Source organism: Nicotiana tabacum, chromosome 17 (genome assembly GCF_000715075.1).
Source record: "Nicotiana tabacum cultivar K326 chromosome 17, ASM71507v2, whole genome shotgun sequence".
NCBI classification, from domain to species: domain Eukaryota; kingdom Viridiplantae; phylum Streptophyta; class Magnoliopsida; order Solanales; family Solanaceae; genus Nicotiana; species Nicotiana tabacum.
In genome coordinates, this window is record NC_134096.1 from 61,915,463 (window position 1) to 61,934,289 (window position 18,827).

The 18,827-nt window shown below is 34.5% G+C and overlaps 2 protein-coding genes across 8 annotated transcripts; one reads left to right on the top strand and one right to left on the bottom strand.

The window, feature by feature from the left end:
• Nucleotides 1–517: 517 nt before the first annotated feature.
• Nucleotides 518–8,579, top strand: LOC107811664 (E3 ubiquitin-protein ligase At3g02290-like). Of its 2 annotated transcripts, XR_012701230.1 has the most exons (6): nt 540–702; nt 1,454–1,522; nt 1,650–1,781; nt 2,209–2,629; nt 3,034–5,592; nt 7,403–8,579. XR_012701230.1 is itself a non-coding variant. In XM_016636633.2 (5 exons), the coding sequence occupies exons 2-5, from the start codon at nt 1,665–1,667 to the stop codon at nt 8,307–8,309; spliced, it is 675 nt and encodes a 224-aa protein (XP_016492119.2). In that variant the 5' UTR covers nt 518–702; nt 1,454–1,664; the 3' UTR covers nt 8,310–8,579. The 2 variants fall into 2 exon arrangements, 1 of the variants encoding a protein (XP_016492119.2); XM_016636633.2 differs by having other exon boundaries at nt 518–702; nt 1,454–1,781; nt 3,034–3,143; nt 8,283–8,579.
• A 984-nt stretch (nt 8,580–9,563) lies between these two features.
• LOC107811661 (agamous-like MADS-box protein FUL-L) lies at nt 9,564–14,133 on the bottom strand. 6 transcript variants are annotated; one of them, XM_016636627.2, is made up of 10 exons: nt 13,621–13,687; nt 13,427–13,475; nt 12,947–13,153; nt 12,774–12,852; nt 11,834–11,898; nt 11,428–11,527; nt 11,259–11,300; nt 10,668–10,709; nt 10,433–10,566; nt 9,564–9,972 (listed from the first exon to the last, which is right to left on the bottom strand). In XM_016636627.2, the coding sequence occupies exons 3-10, from the start codon at nt 13,129–13,131 to the stop codon at nt 9,861–9,863; spliced, it is 759 nt and encodes a 252-aa protein (XP_016492113.1). In that variant the 5' UTR covers nt 13,132–13,153; nt 13,427–13,475; nt 13,621–13,687; the 3' UTR covers nt 9,564–9,860. The 6 variants fall into 6 exon arrangements, with proteins under 6 accessions (XP_016492113.1, XP_016492114.1, XP_016492117.2 ...); XM_016636628.2 differs by lacking the exon at nt 13,621–13,687 and adding an exon at nt 13,599–13,616; XM_016636631.2 differs by lacking the exons at nt 13,427–13,475; nt 13,621–13,687 and adding an exon at nt 14,041–14,133.
• Nucleotides 14,134–18,827: the final 4,694 nt, after the last annotated feature.

An 18,827-nucleotide genomic window follows, 5' to 3' on the forward strand; every position in this document is an offset into this window, starting at 1 on the left:
AATACCAAACCAAATCACAATGGAGATGATAGGGGTCCAAGAATTACTAAAGAAAATCAAGAAACATGCGGAAGCTAAAAAAAAATAAAGAAACAAAAAAACGACGGAAAATTAAAGATAGATTGAATTCAAGAACTCTTTCTTGAATTTAAGAAAGAGTTTCTTGAATTCAAGAAGTCTATTCTTGAAATTGAATCCTAACAATAATAATTAGGTAACAAAAAACTAATCGCCTTTGGTAGAGAATTAAAAATAAGAGATAGATTATGAAACCCGACCCTTTGGAATAACAAGAACAACAATAAGCCTAAACTTATCGCCTTTCTTGAATACCTAGAAGTAATGTAAGATTTTGAAAAGAGTTTAATCTTATCACCTTTAAGTTGAGTCTTGAAAGTTGAAAAATAAATTCAAAAATAACCACACACAAGAGTACAAGAAAAATCTAATAATTTTTATTTATAATAGTCTATCAATAAAAAAAGAAAAAAGAGAGAAGCCCAAAGGCTTTTGAGGCATTATTGACGCGTATCGGTGCCTATATTGGTGAAAATTCAACATCGTCCCTTATAATACAAAATCCAAAAGCATCGAACCTCCGATTTCAAGAATTCTTTCTTGGCTTCTGTCTTTTCTGGAATTCAATACAATCATCCAATCTATCGTTTTTTCTCTCCCTTTTTCTGTCTCCATAATTTAGAGGTGTGTTTTCTTTTCTCCATCCTTGATTACTTCTTTAATCTTGTGACCTCAAGTGGGTATTGTCTGAATTGGTCGATAACCATATGTATCTGCGTTAACATTCTTTTCTTTGACTTGAGAATTAATTAATCTGAAATTATAATTACCCAATTCTTGGTTTCTTGTTTGCCTTATAATTGTGTCCATTGAGCTTCTTCAGCTGATCATTTATGTTTGCTTTTCTACTGAGGTTCTATTAATGAATTAATTCCCATTAAAGAGAATTAGGAGAGGAACAAAAAAGTTTTCTAATCCCTGGAAATGTTTGAAGTTTTAGAAATTGTATCTGCTCTTTGCAATTCCGCTATAGTGTCTATTGTTTTAAGCTCTCAAACAATTTGGTGCTATGAAGTGGCTTGATTACCCTCCCCCCCACCCAACCCCACCCACCCCCACTCCCCACTCCCCACCCAACAACCAAAGAAAAAGAAGTAAACTTTTTCTCTGAGTTTAATAATTGCATACAAAGATATCAAATTTAACTACTGTATTGGGCATTCTTGAGTCTTGGAATTAAATGGGTCCAAATGGAGTTGAATGAATATTGAGGATTCATATAGACGATAAGAGTGAATTAAGGTATACATCTTCAACAACTGTAAGTTTGGAAGTATTGTGTGTCTTCTTATATCTTAGTTCTGATAGTTTAATATTGTCTTCACTATTACAGGAATCTAACATAATACTTATTTTTTCTTAATGCCTTGATCAGAAAGGGCATTCACTCATTCGGGGGGTTTCCTGAAGAGAGCGGGTGCCCAATTCCATTTGCTCGCTGAAGGTCTTTCCTCACTTTTCGTTTGTTACTCCAAGTTCCAATTGCCACAAGTTTTACTTCCACAATCAGGATATCGTGACAATTGGGATTGTCAATGACACTTGAAAAGGTTTTTGTGGTACCAACGTAGGTTGAAAACGGTACCATGGGTGCAGTTTGTTGCTGCTTACGAGACGATTGTGAAGATTTTGCCAATCCAAACAGCTCAATGTATAGGAACTGTATATGCCTTGGAACTCTTGTTCAGAACTTCTTGCATGTGGTATGCTTTTCGACAACATTGTTGTATATTTACCATATAATTCCTTCTTTTCAAACGCACTACTGCTGCTTACACAGTCATATTCAATGGATAGTACCTCTCTTGTCATTTTCCTTTGAATCTTTAACTAATGAGATGATGAAACAACTTTACTATTTCTATAAGGCTCACCATCCAAAGCATTTCACACATGGAACATAAGGAACTAAATATTATGAAATCTTTTGAGAGTATCCGGCAGCTGAACTTATCTGCATAATCTGTTTAGGTATATTTATCACAAAACATTATCTTTGGGTATAGTCTTGTATTTAGATCATCATAGCTTCATATCAAGACCTTTTCATTCACTGAATGGGTGCTGATGATAATTGCTCTCGTTTATTTGCCATAGAATTTTCATAATCTTCATTTTCTTATCCTTCAGTATACATCACTTTTCCATAGAGGAGAACAACATGTCATTCCTTCATCTGATCAAGGGGCTGCATCTTTGAGTTCTACAACATCTCTTGATGACTCACTGTCTGACGTTTACCGTTCTCCTCCGAGACCACTGCCTTATGATGCTGATCCAAGATATTTCCGCTTGCAACAAGACGGACAAGTCTCGAGAAGGGAGAAAGGCGCAAGCCACTCACATGAGGAGACTGAACCACTGCAAAGAAGCTTTGACGATTCCGAATCGTTAAGTGATGTAAATAAATGGAGTCAGCCTACATTTGAAGAGGGATCAAAAGAATACAACAAATCTTCTGTGGAATTCTCAACAGCTAAAATGACTTCCGGAGATGCTCATATTTATTATTATTCAGAAGATGAAGATGTCTGTCCGACATGTCTTGAAGGTAAATTTTTTGGATCTTTCTGCTCTACCTCATCGGATGTAACAAAAGTCGTCTATGCATGCCCTCTACAAAGAGTCTTGTAAAAAGTCTTTTTCTATTTCCCCTTATCCCATCTTTGGTGGCATAACCTAGATATTATTTTGTCTAGTGGACAACAGAAATTTAAAATACCCTAGTCACTGTTATAGTTTTTACCTCCAAAATCAATGGTTTGATAATATTTGTTACAGGACTATGTGGTGAAGAATGAACATGACTAACTGTTGAACAACAGTGTTTAATGAAATTGTTTTGGGGCAGTATATCGTTCACGTACTTTTTGGCATACATTGAATGGTTTCTGGGCATTGTTTAGCATAGTTCAGAGGATTTTTTGAATATTTACTTTCATGTGTCTCTTTCAGAATACACCGAGGAAAACCCAAAAATAATGACAAAATGCTCTCACCATTTCCACCTGAGTTGTATATATGAGTGGATGGAAAGAAGTGACAGCTGTCCAGTTTGTGGCAAGGTAATTGTGATTTCGTTTACTTTATATGTGCCGTCTCTTTCTTTTTATGATGCTTGATTTGGTGTACTGGTTGAGCTTATCCTATATATTCTGCTATGCTACAAACAATTCTCAGGCTTTCTGAGGGAAATGTCTGCATGTTTTTATTTTTCTATATTGACCTCTCTGTCTTAGTGACAATCAATTAATTCCAAGATATAGCCGTTATAACTAACTACATAGACTCAAATCCCTTCTTGAAGCTGCACCGATCCTCCCTACACTTCCGCTGTATAAAATGTGGATCCGTAATAAGGAAACAGTTCCAGGAATTTTCGTGGTGTAAAGACTCAAATATATTCGTACAGGTTAAAAAGAAACAGCTAATTTTTTTTTCTTTTTCTTTCCTTGTTGAAAAATTGATAACTAGGAAAGGGAAAATAAACGGAGGGGTGTGAGAAACTCTATGTCTCCCTCGTTTTTATCAGTTTATGATTCTTTTTCATAATTACCCAGTTCTTATTCCCAGCCACTCTCTTTTGTGTGTCAAAGATTTTCTTCTTGGTGCATTAATAGGCACAAAAAGCGTGAGCTGACATTCTTCAGATTTCTTTCTTGATTCTACTGGAAAAACTAATGATCCATGAGATAACTCATTACCAATACTTGCACAGGATATAGTTAGCATTAATCCTGTCATCATTAGCTTGTTTTGACAAGGAGGACTAGCTCATTGCTTATTTATTTGGCTACCTTTTTCTCTATTTGCTAATTTATACCCAACTGAGTAAACTTAGCTCTCCCTGCAAAATACTGCTTTATATGCAATACCGAGGTTTTTTGTATCATAAAGATAGAAGATATTGGGAAATCTCTAGGAAAGGTTTATTTTAAGGAAAGCAGAGGTGAGGGTGAAATGAGCCGAACTGCAGTCAAGTGGAGAAGGTTAAGTATAAAATACCAAATGTGGAGCGAGAGCTTGAACGTAAAGTGAGCAGAAAGCGTGTCAAAGATTTTATAACTTATAGCATTCGTAGGCTGTCAGAAGCAAGTCAATTAACATTAGATGAATAATAGAATAAATTCTGAGAGGCGTGAGAATCTATTACAAATTGGGGTGATAGAATGATGCAACCTACACATTCCTTACATTTCATGTTCATGTTTGTTTCAAATCTTCTCCTATTTTTAAGAGACTTCGTATATAGCTCTGCCACTAGATTGGGTAACATCCCATGGAGTCTCTTTAAGTGCTGGCAATTATGGTGCCAAATTCTAGTGGCTTGCTATGCAGTTAAACATTTGGAAGCCCACGACTTGTGGCTATTTTAGGGAAATCTTTAAGTTTGGGTAATTGGTCTCTTAAGAAAGTTTACCAGATGGTGAAGAACCATGCCAATCCCAATACCCAGAGCGAGAAGAAAATAATGATTAACAATACCAGTATCTTAAGGTTTTAGTCAACATGGTTTAGTAAACATTTGGAGATGTTACAAAATTAGAGAGACTATTGATGAGGAGATGTCACATGCAACTTTTCTTTTGGATATTGTTTGATTACAAGCATAGTGAGAAAGCCCTAATAAGTACTTTCTTTGAGATGAACATGTTGAGCCTGAAGATGACAAGGTAGTTGAGAAGCTCCCAAGTGTTATGCAATTTCATTAAGGGTCAATGGTGTCTCAGATATTATTGGTGAAGACGTGAAGTTGACTAATAAAATTTTATGGTAGATTCAGGTATTCAATCAAAGTAATGATGAAACATGGCAACTAGTCTGGTAGTTTACCTGGCCTATTGGTGCAAACACTTGGGCATATGCTTGAGCTAAGCGAATTAGTCAATGGCTTGGGTTGGGCCCAAAAACTTGTATGCTCAAAATAAGGAATTAGAGATTGTTGGGACGTTAAGGCATTTTAAGTCAAACTTCACCAGGCTGCTGTCCAAGGACCCTGACCTGGTGTTGGCTTTAGCCAAGTGGTCCACCCTGCATAGTGTCCTTTGATTCTGTAGGGCTGTTATTGACAATGCATATGGCAGTGTGCCTAAGGAAACTTTGTGATGGGATATAGAGTGAAAGTGATTGGAAGTTTCGAACTGTGGTAATGTTAATAGATGTGTTTAAAAGGCTATGATGAGATTCGTGAAAAGGGTTGGTAAATCTAGTTGATTTCCATCTCTTAGCTTATATCAGGGTTTAGCCTGATGGATAAGTGGTACTGAATTTATTTGACACCTCTAATATAGAGAAAGGATAAAAGGAATCTTGTTAATAAATTTGAAGGGGACCATGTAAAGGGCCCAAAATTTGTTTTCTTGTTCATGCAATATAATAGGTATGCCTTGGGACTCTTTCAGTTCTGTTAACCCCCCAAAAAAAGAATTTGAAAAATCAACGGGTCTTCTATAGACCAAATACTTCAATTGATTCTAACGTTTCTATTATACCGCCAATATGACAAGAGTATAGGTATAACTATGGCTGTCCAACGGGACGGGATGGGACGGGACGGGACAGAATTAACGGGATGGGACGGGACGGGACGGGACGACATTTAGCCGGGACGGTGGCGGAACGGGACGAAACGGGACGGGACAAACGGGACGAAACGGTAGTCCCATCCCGTCCCGCTAACAAACGGGACGGGATGGGACGGGACGGACGGTAGGCCCATCCCGTCCCGCTAACAAACGGGACGGGACGGGATGGGACGGGACGGGTTCGCGGGCCTTAAGTGTCGTTTTAAAAAAAAATTATTTAAGCATTGAGTTTGGAAACCGTTATTCTTTTGACAATTACTAAGTTTTTAAAGTTTGCAACAACTAGTTTTTTGAGTTATTTAATAAACTTAAAAATTAAACGAAAATTAGGAAACTTAGTAGAGAATTATAAAATATTAAAACAAAGACTTGTAATGAAATATTCTAGTAATTATAAATTTATAATAGAGTTATAATTTATTTAATATAATTTCAAGCCACTAAGTAACTAAGTAAGAGTGTAAGACAATTCATAAAAATAATTCAACGCTTAGAGCCTTTTATTTTATTAATAGAACTTTCAAATCTCACATACAAATATAATTCTTTTGAAGAGCACCTAATCTACGGCTCTACGCTGCCACCTTCTAGGAAGGGTTCTATTTGAACTAGGCCTCTTAGTAGCCAATTTCAAATTATCATACTAATATTTGTAAGCTCCTATATAACTTCGTTGTAAGTTGTAACTTATCTATAATTTCTCTCGGACATTGTTCTTGAATTGGCAATGTTGATTGATGTTCCATGAGTTCCATGTCGTCATAGCTCCCGGTGCTAAGTATCTCATTGTATTCTTCTTCTTCTCTAATTTCACCACTTGGTATTTTCATAGATTTATATTTATCAAACATTGATCTAACATAAGAATATATGTTAGCTTGACAGTCTTCGAGAGATGGTTGTTCATTTTGTTGAAATGTTAAATTCTCATAAATTTTACGAACAAGTCCATTTGCACCTCTTAATTTTAAAGATGGGTTAAGTATAGTAGAAATTAAATAAACTTGGGGAATAGGAAAAAAATACTTTTTAAATTTTGCAATCATTTCATTAATGGTCTGTGCATAAGTTGGATTAATTTTGCAATAATTTCATTAAGCTAGTTGTTGTAGTTGTGTTAGCACTTAGCAGAAGCATTATCTAAGGTGATAGTTAAAACTTTATCAATGAGTCCACAAAAATAAACAATTTATAGAACAGTAGTTGCAATATATGCTCCATTGTATCTTGAATCAACAAATTTATAACCAATAATACGTTTTTGTATGTTTTAGTGATGATCAACCAAATGACATGTAACAGTTAAATAATCACAACCATTAGGACTATGACCTATATCATATGTGATAGGCACTTTACAATCTAAGTGAAACAATACACAACGAATATACTGAAGATATTCGGTTTGAAATTTAAAAATATCATTTCTAACAGTGGTCTTAGGAAAACCTTCAAAAGCAAGATTATAAGTTTTTTGTATATAATGCACGGGACGGGACGGGACAGGATGGGACGAGATGGGACGGGACAGGCGGGACAGGCGAGACGGGACGGGACGAGACGGGACGAAATGGGACGGGACAAACGGGACGAAATGGCCATCCCGTCCCATCCCGTGTCCCGTTTAACATGGGCCCATCCCGTTTAGAATTAAGCGGGACGGGACGGGACGGGACGGGATGGGACGCGGGACGGGACCGGGATGGGACGGGACGTCCCGTCCCGTTGGACAGCCTTAGGTATAACTCATTCCTTGCTATTGCTTACTCTGGCTGCTTCTCCTCCAAGTTCCTCCTTTTTTTTCTTGAGCCCTGTTCTGCAAGAGCTTTGCGCCTTTCCCTGCTATTGGTTATCCCCGACTCACAAATGTCAGAAGGTTCCCTTTTGCCGAGGTGCACCAAATATGCATATCAGAACTCAATAATTCATATTATAGCCTTGGCAGTAGAAGTTAGGTTTATCAATTTCATTCTCGTAGTCTGGTATTTGATCAAAGCTGTTACTTGTGAGCTAAATGCTAATAGTAGGCTGTGTAGCAATTGGACTGAAGCACAGGAATCATGGATCTGTTTAGTTCTGCACCGTTTGGGTGACAATTTTACAAAGCAAATCCCTTTGTTAACTAGTCAATTATGATGAGCTTGGATGAAAGAAAAAGAATAAAAGAATAGATAGAAAAGGAAAAGGGAGTCAGTTTTGAAATTCAGGAGATCATATTGATTCAGGTCCATTTAGTGTGTCGTGCAGTTATTATTTTCTCGAGAAAGGATAAATTTAAAAAACAAGTCATATAGTTATTATTTTGCGATGCAATTAGTGGTTTCGGTGGAAATAACATGCCCATGCCCTTTTTTAGGTTTCATGTTTGCTTTACTTTCCAGAAAACATGTAAGATATAGATGAGGTTTATATCAGAAGAATTAGATTTCCAATATGCTGCCTTTTCTAGTAGACCACATAGAACACTAGCTCAAGTTCTAAGATCCTTCAGTTTTAAAGTTGTGTATAGATAGATGTTTCGAAGTGTCAATTTCAATCAAATAGATAATATGTGTACACAAACATTGTTTCACTAGGCATTTTGCTAATTTACAAGTTGGCCTTCTTTATGATTTCTAGGTGATGGCATTTGATGAGACTACCTGATCTTTGCTCAAGAAGTTACAGTCGAGGGTGAAACCAGCAGTAATAGGGGATTATAAAACCGAAACAGATGAATTTGAAGTCTGTGAATACCAGTAAATACGAAATAACTGATAAACATATCCCTGATTAATGCTTGAGTTTCGATATTGTTATGGTTTTCAATTTAACTTTGTACTCCCAGTTGGGTGGATTTTCCAGATAAAGTTGTCACTGATGTAACAACATAGTTCAGAGCTTCTTATCTTGGTATAATATTGCCAAGGTTGTGGTGATTGTTCTTCCTTTGTATAGACCACATTTTCTTTTGGAAACTAAAATCCTAGCAAAGTATGTTAGAGATATACTATCAGGGAATAACATGAGGGCAAAAGAAAAAAAAGAAAAGGGAATAAATGGAGTCTACTAGCTTTTATACTCAGGCTGAAACGATTTTAGCAAATAGTATATCACTTTCCCCTGGTAAATAGTATATATTGACTTCGTTCTTTTGCTTCAGGCTTATCGTAATATAGAAGTCCAAAGGTATGCCTCATCCATATATCTCATTCACAAACATTGTAGTTAAACCTGATTTTGTTCCCTTTAAAGAAGAAAAATGAGTTTTTGTAATGAAAGAGTAAACATCACACCTGTTATACTATATTTTATGCAGCTAGGTTCACCAATATTTACTAGGAAGGAAGAAAACTCAGGGGCGGAGCTAGAGTATCCCGAACGGGTTTGGCCGAAACCAGTAGTTTTGGTTTGAACCCTGTATTTGCCTTAAAAGATTTAGTGAATAAATATAAATTATTTATTTAGAACCCAATAGTTTAAAACTAGAATTTCGAACCCATAAACTTGAAATTCTGTCTCTGCTTCTGAAAAAACTGATGTGACGGCCCTTATGGATGATAAAAAACCCAACTCCTATGTGCTCCACACTAAGAAACTACATCCATATTGTTGATTACAAAGAAGGAAATATCAACTATGCATAACAACGGCCACCTAGTCTTAAGCAAATCCTACATCGTAATAAGAGAAGAAAGTCACGGTCATATAAGAGCGAGTTCATGATTCAAATGTTAAGCCGCCTTTTGCATTAAAGCTTAAAGGGACAAAATTACAAGACCGAAAAGCCTTGAGGTGACCCAGAGAAGTTGGACCAAAACAGACAATACTTTAGTAGTTGAGATTGAATGTGAGACTATGTTTGAGCTAGGAAACAATAGACTATCACATTTGTAAGCTAATTGCAGGTACCTCATGAAATAGCTTGAACAGTTCAAGCATTCATCTCTCATATAGGAAGAGGAATGAAGTCACAGATATTGTTATAAAATGAAAAGGAACAAGTGTTGTATTTTGACTCCCCCACTTATGTTACTAAGTATCATCTACAAGACGAAAAAGGAACGAATTGAAGACTACTAGATAAGTCCCTATATGAAATTAATATTTTCTTTTGAAGCTGAAAGAGATAAAACATACAGGTAGATCTTACAAGTACAATAGAGCCGTACAATTGTGATTTTATGTTCATAAATACTCCTGTAGAGGGAGGGGTTTTCACCCTTTATTCCGGAGATGATGAAGCATCCATGGAGGTATCAATGAATTAGAACCATGGCGAGTTTGCCCTTCGTCCGTGCTCGTAAATCCAGTTGATTGAAAAGGACCTCTGAGATTCAGAAATTTCGAACATAATTTATTAGTTAAGTAATCAATATACTAAATAAAAGTCTTGAGTTAAAACCAACTCCTACTAGATATGCGCGCGCGCACACACAAAAAAAACGAGTTCTAGTAGATGAGTTTTAACTTCAAATTCAAAACTACCTTTTTTATTTCTCAAAACGAAGGAAAAAATGTATATTCAGCGGAGCAGATCCAACATTTAAGTAGTGTCTTGTTTTTTTTTCCAAATGAAGTAATAATAAAGGTTTATCGCAGAACCAGCATAGGAGAGACAACAGAATCTTCAAAAAATTATATAAGATAATATTGTGTATTATAGACTTAACGTGGTCCAATCTTTTTTTGGATCCTTGCATATTGGGAGTTTAATACACCAAATCACTGCTACGCGAAATAATACTGCCATTGTTGTGTGTTTTTGTGAAAGAGAAAGATGGAAGTACCCAATTGTAAGGTTAGGGACATGAGGGGGAGATTGTGATGGAATTTGAGGTAGAATGAAAGGCGTCGAGCTTTGGCCTGGATTCGGTTTCCCCCACTGCGCATCCTCAGTTTGCTGCTTTTCATTTCCTTTCAGCTGTTTACAGTTGACAGTTTCTTGAGAGAAAAAAAAAAACAAGGATACATTTCTAAATTGAAATCCAATATTGAGATGTAAAGAAACAGCTTGTAGCGTACCTTCTTCGACATTAAGTGGTTTTGCTCTTGCAACTCTTTTTCCTGCGATCAAGTGCCAAAAAACAATCAGAATGCACATGCTATCTAACTAACATAAGCACTATAATTAAACTGACTTGTCTTTGTGATATTTTCTACTATATTTGTTTTTATCGTATATTTTGAATGATATTAGTAGAGTTAATTTCATGTATGATTCTTTAACTAAGTATTGCTCAGAAAATACAAAAGAGAGAAAGGTCAAATGTGCGGCACAGAAAATACAAATGAGAGAAAGTTAAAAAGAACCCCATAATGTTTTATGTAAAATAAAAGACAGTACTAAAAAAGAACATTTAGATGAACAAAAAAGAAGAAAACACGCACTATTCAGCACCGTAAAATTTCACCTTTCGGTCATTTGTAATTTTCGAATAGTTCAGTCACTTTAATGGAGACATATGTAGTTTTGTGATTTTAGTGTTCTAATAGACAAAATCTCATTCCTTCAATTTGATACAGAATAGTTTTATAGCTTTATTGTTATAGTTGAATAAGCACAACTGAAATCAGCTTCCTAGTTGCTATTACCAGGAGACAGTTTTAGTTTACCTTTTTCTGCAGTTGGGAAATGGACTCATGCATCAGTTGATTCTGCGAATTCAAGTGACAGACATGTTGAGATAGACAATATTCTAAATGATGGCAATTCACAAACTAAGAAAGAATTATAATCTGAAAAAGAAAGAGAGGTTAATTAATTAATGTGAATGATATTGACCTTCCTCGTTCGTATTCGCTTCAAAGCTGTATCAAGCTGTTGCTCTAAACCATGAAACTCCCGCAGACCGAAGGAATCCAGATCCTCTCCCATATAATGCCTACATCCAGATAATATAATTTCATTTATGAATGCAACAACGCTACTCATAACCGAGTGATTCTTGATTGAGTTTAATTAACGTCAAGAATTAACTATAAGCTGTTGCATTATCGATCAGGTACTTTAAAAGATATAATTAACTATAAGTAATTGTACATAATAATTGAAACTAATAACATGAAAAATATAACATAGGCACTCTACTATAAATTAACGAGTTAAATTACAATGATATGGTTGTAAAAAATCAAGAAGGATTTCCCTTCTGCTTGAGAATTGAGATGAAGTGAAGTAGCTAGGCTACCTTATATTTCTTTGCAGAAGCTCTATCCTTGACATGAGCTTTGGGTACTCCAGAGTCCAGTTTTCCTGCAAGAATCCGTGAAATCAAGATCATGAGGCAAAAGGAAAAGCAAATTCACAAATAAATTGTAGTCAATCTATTTCTTCTCAACAGACATCATCAATTTTTATAATTTCAAAAGCCTTTTTCTTCTTGGCTGCTCAATTTACTGCTTTAATTTATTTCTTGGCTGCTCTTAATTTAATTATGTAAGTAAATCCACTTGAACAATGGTTGTTAAAAAAAATCCTATTGTATATTAGTCAAAATCTAATACATGTAGTAAGGGACATTAATTCTTACCTTCATAGTTAGCTTCAGTAGTGTGCTACCCTTAGTTTCATTTTTCAGTGTTTATTCTTTGTCTATACTCTATAGCATAGTCGATAAAATATCCCTTAATCATAATTAGTTGATATTGGTTCTATTAAATCCCTGTAACTATTCACGGGATTCGTCTTTATTAGACTGTTGCAAGTTAGCTATTATCCAGCAGATCTGAAAGTTAATAGATAAAACCTATATGGATATCAATAAAACAGGAGATCTCAAAAACTTTTAAAAACCTATATAAAAATATACCTTTGCCATAGACAAATAAGGATAGCATCATAAGAATGAAGCTTAATACTCGTAACAATTTAGAACTACTACAAGGTTAATTAACATTATTACTTCACATAAAAAACACCAAATTCCTTCACTTAGCTTATAATCCAAATGAATGCATCAAAGAGGAAAATGACTATCCACATCGATTAGCATATCTTCTTTCTCTTTCTTTATCACTTATATATTATCCTATTGAAATAGAAGAATTTTCTTCGACCAACCCTTATGGGAACACAAAGGATGAAAAAAAGAGTAAATACTTATGGGAAATGAAGGATTTGTGAAATACCTTAGGTTCAGAGTCATTTGCATTCAACTTCCTCTCAGCATATGAATAACTTTCGTATCTTTCGAGGATACTTTCCATGCTACAAAATTAATTAACAGAAAATTTAAATTTTAAAAAAAATTACACAAGAAGAGAAAAGGATTAATAAATGAAAAGAGTAGGAATATATTAACCTGGATTCGGTGGAGTACTCATAGAGCTTGCCTTTGGCAGAGAAAACAATCAAAGCAACATCAGCATCACACAAGACAGAGATCTCGTGAGTCTTCTTCAACAAACCCGACCTTCTCTTTGAGAAAGTGACCTGCCTACTAATCTTGTTCTCGATCCGCTTCATCTCAACCCTACCCCTCCCCATCAGAGGCTTGACTTCACCCAACCTATTCATATAGATATATATATCAATGGAGGAGTCATGAAATCTAAAAAGGAAATTCAAAAAAGACAAATTACCTAAAATTATAATCTGAAATTTTTTGAACAACCTTTGTTAAGAGAATTCAAGATGTTACACAAATATATATATATATTTCTACTCAGTATAATTTTCTAAAGAAGAGAATTCAATCGAACCCCTTCTTCCTCCATAAGGATAGATATGTGGAGAAAAAAACGTCTAGAGAAACACAATATAATGTTATCTTAAAACTCACAGCTAGCCTTAAAAATTTGATGAATCTGCGTATATGTTATATTGGAGTACTGCAACCAAAAAGTCAAGAAGAAACCCTAATTATAAATTAAAGCAGCTAATTCTTCGAGGAAAAAAGGTGCAATAAGGAAATCAAGGTTCAGTATATGTAATAGGTTATTCATGGTGGCAACCGGAAAGCTAAGTAATAATCACCGGAGTCAAGCAGTTAGAGAAGAAGATTAAAGTAATATAATAAGAAGTAAGTATATGGGAGAATATATATAGGTGACTAAACTTATATTACGCATCTTGGTATATATAATAGATGACGGCACCCTTTACTTCCAAAGCTGTGAGTTCGAGTCACCCCAGGAGGCAAGACGGAGATTTTTTGGAGGTTCTATCGGAAACAGCCTCTTGGGGTGACTCGCCTCTAGGGGTGAGTTCGAGTCACCCCAAGAGGCAAGACGGAGATTTTTTGGAGGTTCTATCGGAAACAGCCTCTAGGGGTAAGGTCTGCATAAAAATTACCCACCTTTTCAGATCCCACTAATAATAAGATTATAGTGGATAATGAGTTGTTGTTGCTCTGGTATATATATAATAGAGAGTACATATACGGAGAAGACGCACCAAGAAGAGGAAGGAATCTTTAAGAGATTTGAGAGTCCGTACGTGGGCTGTGTTATTATTGACTCGTGAAAGGAAGGAACAGTCTGCATTAGAAAAGAGTGAGTATTCGTTACGTTGTAGGGATGTGTTGTCGAGTAACTATTGTAGAGGACACTGTGAAGTGACTGTTTAGTTGTTACTGTATCATTAAGAACCATGATTTTTTTGACAAACGTAGTACAAAACGAACGTAAAAACATCATGGGGCACTGTTACAACTTAAAACTACAGCAACCTAGTACTACTACTATTTTGTAATCTTCGACAGACGGCGCATGAATCTTCCTCATTTAGTCCGAGGGGCAAATAACTGCTTTAACTCTAATATTCATCCATTAGGATCAAATATTAAGTATATTATGGGATAAAGTTACTATTTGGAGAGTCAAAGTAAATTTTTATTTAATCGTAATTTTTTGTATATGCTTTTTAAATATTTTAATTGTTAATTATTGCTATTTATAGTAATTTTTATCTTACTTCTAATTAAATTTATAAATTTTATATTTTAAATTTTGAGATTTTATGTTTAAATTCACATAAAAAAATTTAAATGATCTATACTCCGACTCATCTTGCATAGAGTGGGATAGACGGAGTAATAATCAATTGTTTTGTGATTATGGCTATCCCCCTAGCTCTTTTCCTAGTTTGCTAATCATTTTTTCTTCTTTTATTTTCTAGACCGTGTCGTAATTATCAAAAGAAATCTCAGAACGTTGTGCTAGATTTTAAAAAAAAGAAGGTTAGATTTAAAAAAAGAATTAATCTTAGTCTTGAATTAATTAAGCTAAACTATCAGAATAATAAGCGTCTATATGTTGGTAAATAATAAATTGAGTTCTCCAAGATGAGAGTGCTCAACTGCTCATAATATATTCCAATTACTAATATCTTTAGGAAAAGAAACGAATGGTTCCTTCTACTTTCTTAAGAGTGCTATATAGGCAGAATGTTAGAGGGATAGGTATCTCGAGGAGCCAATTTATGTGGCTAAAGCATAGAACTTTTTAATTAAATTGTCAAAAACAAATCCATGGATGCCCGTGAATTTTATTTTATTTTTTTAATTTTCCAATCAGTATCATACTCGCTTCTGGGCCGAATTAGTGGAATGATGGACTCACGATTGAGAACATTAATCTCAAAAAGACGAATATTGTGGTGTTCTAATAGCGGCAAATCAACCAAGAATTTGATGAGTTTATAGAATGAAATTCTATTGTTTTGCAATAGCTTGGTTTTTTTCTCGCTTTAGCTTTGAGATGATTTTAGCCCCGGAACCGGCTCAATAAGCACCTTTAGGTGATGCTTTCTCAATCAACTATCAAAATTCGCATTAGAAATCTTACTTTCCGTGATACAACGCTCCCTACCAAAAATAAAAATTAATATCGTGACGAGACTGTTGAGTTATTAGGGCTTAATCAGTTCGTCCAAGCTGCCCTTTGCTGATCAACCCAAATAATTTCCAAGGGAATTTACATTATGTTTTTAATGTAATTTTGTAGTTTAACCTCTCATACTAAATTACTTACTATATATTATTTTTATAAGATGACCCATTAATATTTATAGTATAGATTTACTTACCATTATCATACATGATGACTAACGTAAATTGTTTTACGCGGCCGTGCATAAAACATGTATTCTTTTCAAGATATATATGTTATCTTATCATAGTGGTCCAGCATCCTTTTATAAGAGCTGACAAATAAAAGTTGTTCCATACAAGTGGTCCTTGTTGAGTACGAGAAACAAGTTGTCTCCCAGTAAAGATACTTCACGCACTATAAAAACCAAAAGTTTTAGAATCAACGGGGACCATGGCATCCAAGAGGAAATCAGGCATGTTAGACTAAAATAAAGATATATAGTACAGTAACAAATGGTTTCAAAATCCTTATACCAGACTTTAAGTTGGGGACCATGTAACGCACACCAATTAATGTTAAGTTACAAAACAAAATCTAAGAAATAAATAAGATGTATAGATGGGAGAAAACAGAGAATAACTATTTAAAATCAGTTTTGTTTTATTCTTAATACTTGGTAATAGACATTACTCCGTAAATTCTGTAAAACACTCAAATTTAAGATCCCATTTTATCTTGATTGTAATCAGTTTGGGAACAATATTAAGCCATTGGCAGACAGTGGTGCTAATATTTTCTCTTACAATTTATGTATTACGGTTGGAGCTCTGCTTAACCAAAAAAAGAAAAGAAAAAAAGAAAAGAAAAGAGAAAAAAACAAGTAGTTGTAGACACCCTTTCCAAAATTGTGTTCATAATCGTACAGATGTATTGAAGCTAAGAGAAACACAAAAGCCTACTTCTCAATTAATTGCTTATACTACTAACTTTGCAAATTTTGTTTTATTTGTCAATTGAATACTACATTCGTTCACTTTTACTTGACACGTTTTAATTTTTCACGCCTCTTAAAAAATAATAAATGAAGTGCATAATTTACTATGATACATATATTAATTGATGCATATTTTATTGGATTTGAAAAAATAATTTGAAATGAATAATAAATACTGTGGGTATAACAGGGAAACAAAATTATCTTCTCTTGATATGCGTAAAGTGACAAGTAAAAATAAAAATTTATTTGACTTCCTTTGGTTTCTTCTTTCCCTAAATGTACGAGTATAAAATTCTTTTTATTTTCTGCACTTTCTTTCAGTTTTAAGCATTCCAACAGTTTATTTTCGAATCATTCCTTCACGGGAAAATGTATAAAAAGCTCAATACTCATGAAAGCTAGATAGAATTGAATGTCTGTACAAGATTAAAGTTTGAATTTACTTAACATTAAAGTATATAAGTGAAATTTGGACGGGTTGGGGACTGTAGCTTCAAAGAAGAGGAGTAATTAATTATGTACGGTTGGAGAAGAACAGAATGGAGATTATACTTTCGGGAATAAAGATTACTATAAATAAACAAAAGGGTAAAAGATGAGAGGCTCAATCGGGCAAAACATGAATGTACTCGTGTCTATTCTAATTTTAGTAATTTTCTTTCATTCTGGCCTTTACTGGCATCGCCCTGATACAGCAACAACAATCAAGTATAATCTCACTAGTGAGGTTTGGGGAGGGTAGTGCGTACGCAGACCTTACCTATACCCTGGGGTAGAAAGACTGTTTTCGATAGACCCCCCGACTCTCTCCCTCCAAGAACTACCCACCTTGCTCTTGGGGTGACTCGAACTCACAACCTCTTGGTTGGAAGTGGAGGGTGCTCACCACTAGAACAACCCACTCTTGGCAACAACCCACTCTTGGCATAGCCCCGTGAGAAAGAGAGAAATAGATTGCTCAATTAATAGCATCTCTAATGTACTCCCATTCAATTGTTTTCAAAATATGGAGTCGCTTTGTTAAGTAGTCTTTACCTGAATGTGAGACTTTATGGTGCAAATACATATTTTATCGCGTTCTAATACGAATATCAAACACATGGTAGAAAATAAAAATAAAAAAAATCAAAAATGGTTTCTGTTCTTTTTTATAATATATGAGCATCATTGTTGTGGCCAACTTCTTCAGATTCTTCTTTTCATGAAAGTCAGTATTAATTCCTTAGTGATCTTTCTTTCTAGTTTGAGCCTTTTTGTTGCCCGCTGTACAAGAATAGAATGCTACTATGCTATCTATAACCAAGTATGGAAACTTCTTTAGATTCTCTCAATTAGTCGTTGTCATATTCATTATGGTAGCTCATATGCCTCATTCATTTTTTATTTTATTCTTTTGAGAATAATACAAGCAAAGAAACCCTAAGGAAAAGGAACAACACATATATACCTATCTATATTAGGACCCACATTAGGAATTATTATATATTGAAAAGGGAAGAACATCCGAGTTAATCATGAAACTCTTGTACATATACTCAGGGGCGGTGAAGCTATGTGAACAAGAATAATCAACTCAACACCATTCACCGAAAATTTATATTGTATATAAGGTAAAATATTACTTGTTATTGATCAAAAAATAAACTTTGAACACCCTTGCATAGTTCACTGACAAAGAATGTTCAAAATATTGAATTTTCAGATTTCACCACCGCATATACTGAGTGATTGGGATGTATGTCAAATGGATGACCGCATCGCAGTAATCCGATAAAAGAATGTAAAATATGATTTAAGTCATATAGTCGGATAGTATAATTTGTTTATAATATCGGTTTAATTTAATAAATTATGATATGTTTATTACTCTATTCTCACTCTAACAACTCTTAAATGTAAAAATACTCCAATAAATACTACATTCAATAAGAAATTATTAGGCAACAAAGCATACAATAATTATAATTTATTTAGGAAACAAGTAATGACAAGTAGCAATTGATTGTAAAAATCGGGGAGAAAATAGGAAATTTAATATTTAATATGCTAAATGTTAAGTAGCTATTAAGACACATAAGTCAAATAAGCATGTAGCAATTATAGCATGAATTCAAGACATAATATTGGACAAGAAATACGAGAGAAAATGATTAACATAATAATTAATTTATGATTTAAAATAATTTATGATTTACAGATAAATATGCAAACAATCAATTTGACGACGTATAGGCGCTCGTCACCTCGCCTATACGTCGTTATACATGAATTCACATAACAAATAATTCAAAATTTTATTCCCTCAAGTCAAGGTTAACCACGACACTTACCTTGTTTTACAATTTCAAGTGATCACTCCACCACAGCTTTTC

Excerpts from the sequence above, each read along its gene's own strand:
- LOC107811664 (XM_016636633.2), top strand. The coding sequence starts at position 1,665 with ATGGGTGCAGTTTGTTGCTGCTTACGAGACGATTGTGAAGATTTTGCC. Across the intron at positions 1,782-2,208 it reads TTCAGAACTTCTTGCATGTG|TATACATCACTTTTCCATAG; the intron begins GTATGCTTTTCG and ends CTTATCCTTCAG. Across the intron at positions 3,144-8,282 it reads GCTGTCCAGTTTGTGGCAAG|GTGATGGCATTTGATGAGAC; the intron begins GTAATTGTGATT and ends TATGATTTCTAG.
- LOC107811661 (XM_016636631.2), bottom strand. The coding sequence starts at position 14,129 with ATGCAGACTGTTCCTTCCTTTCACGAGTCAATAATAACACAGCCCACG. Across the intron at positions 11,528-11,833 it reads CTTCTGCAAAGAAATATAAG|GCATTATATGGGAGAGGATC; the intron begins GTAGCCTAGCTA and ends ATCTGGATGTAG. Across the intron at positions 11,301-11,427 it reads AGCGAATACGAACGAGGAAG|AATCAACTGATGCATGAGTC; the intron begins GTCAATATCATT and ends TTGAATTCGCAG.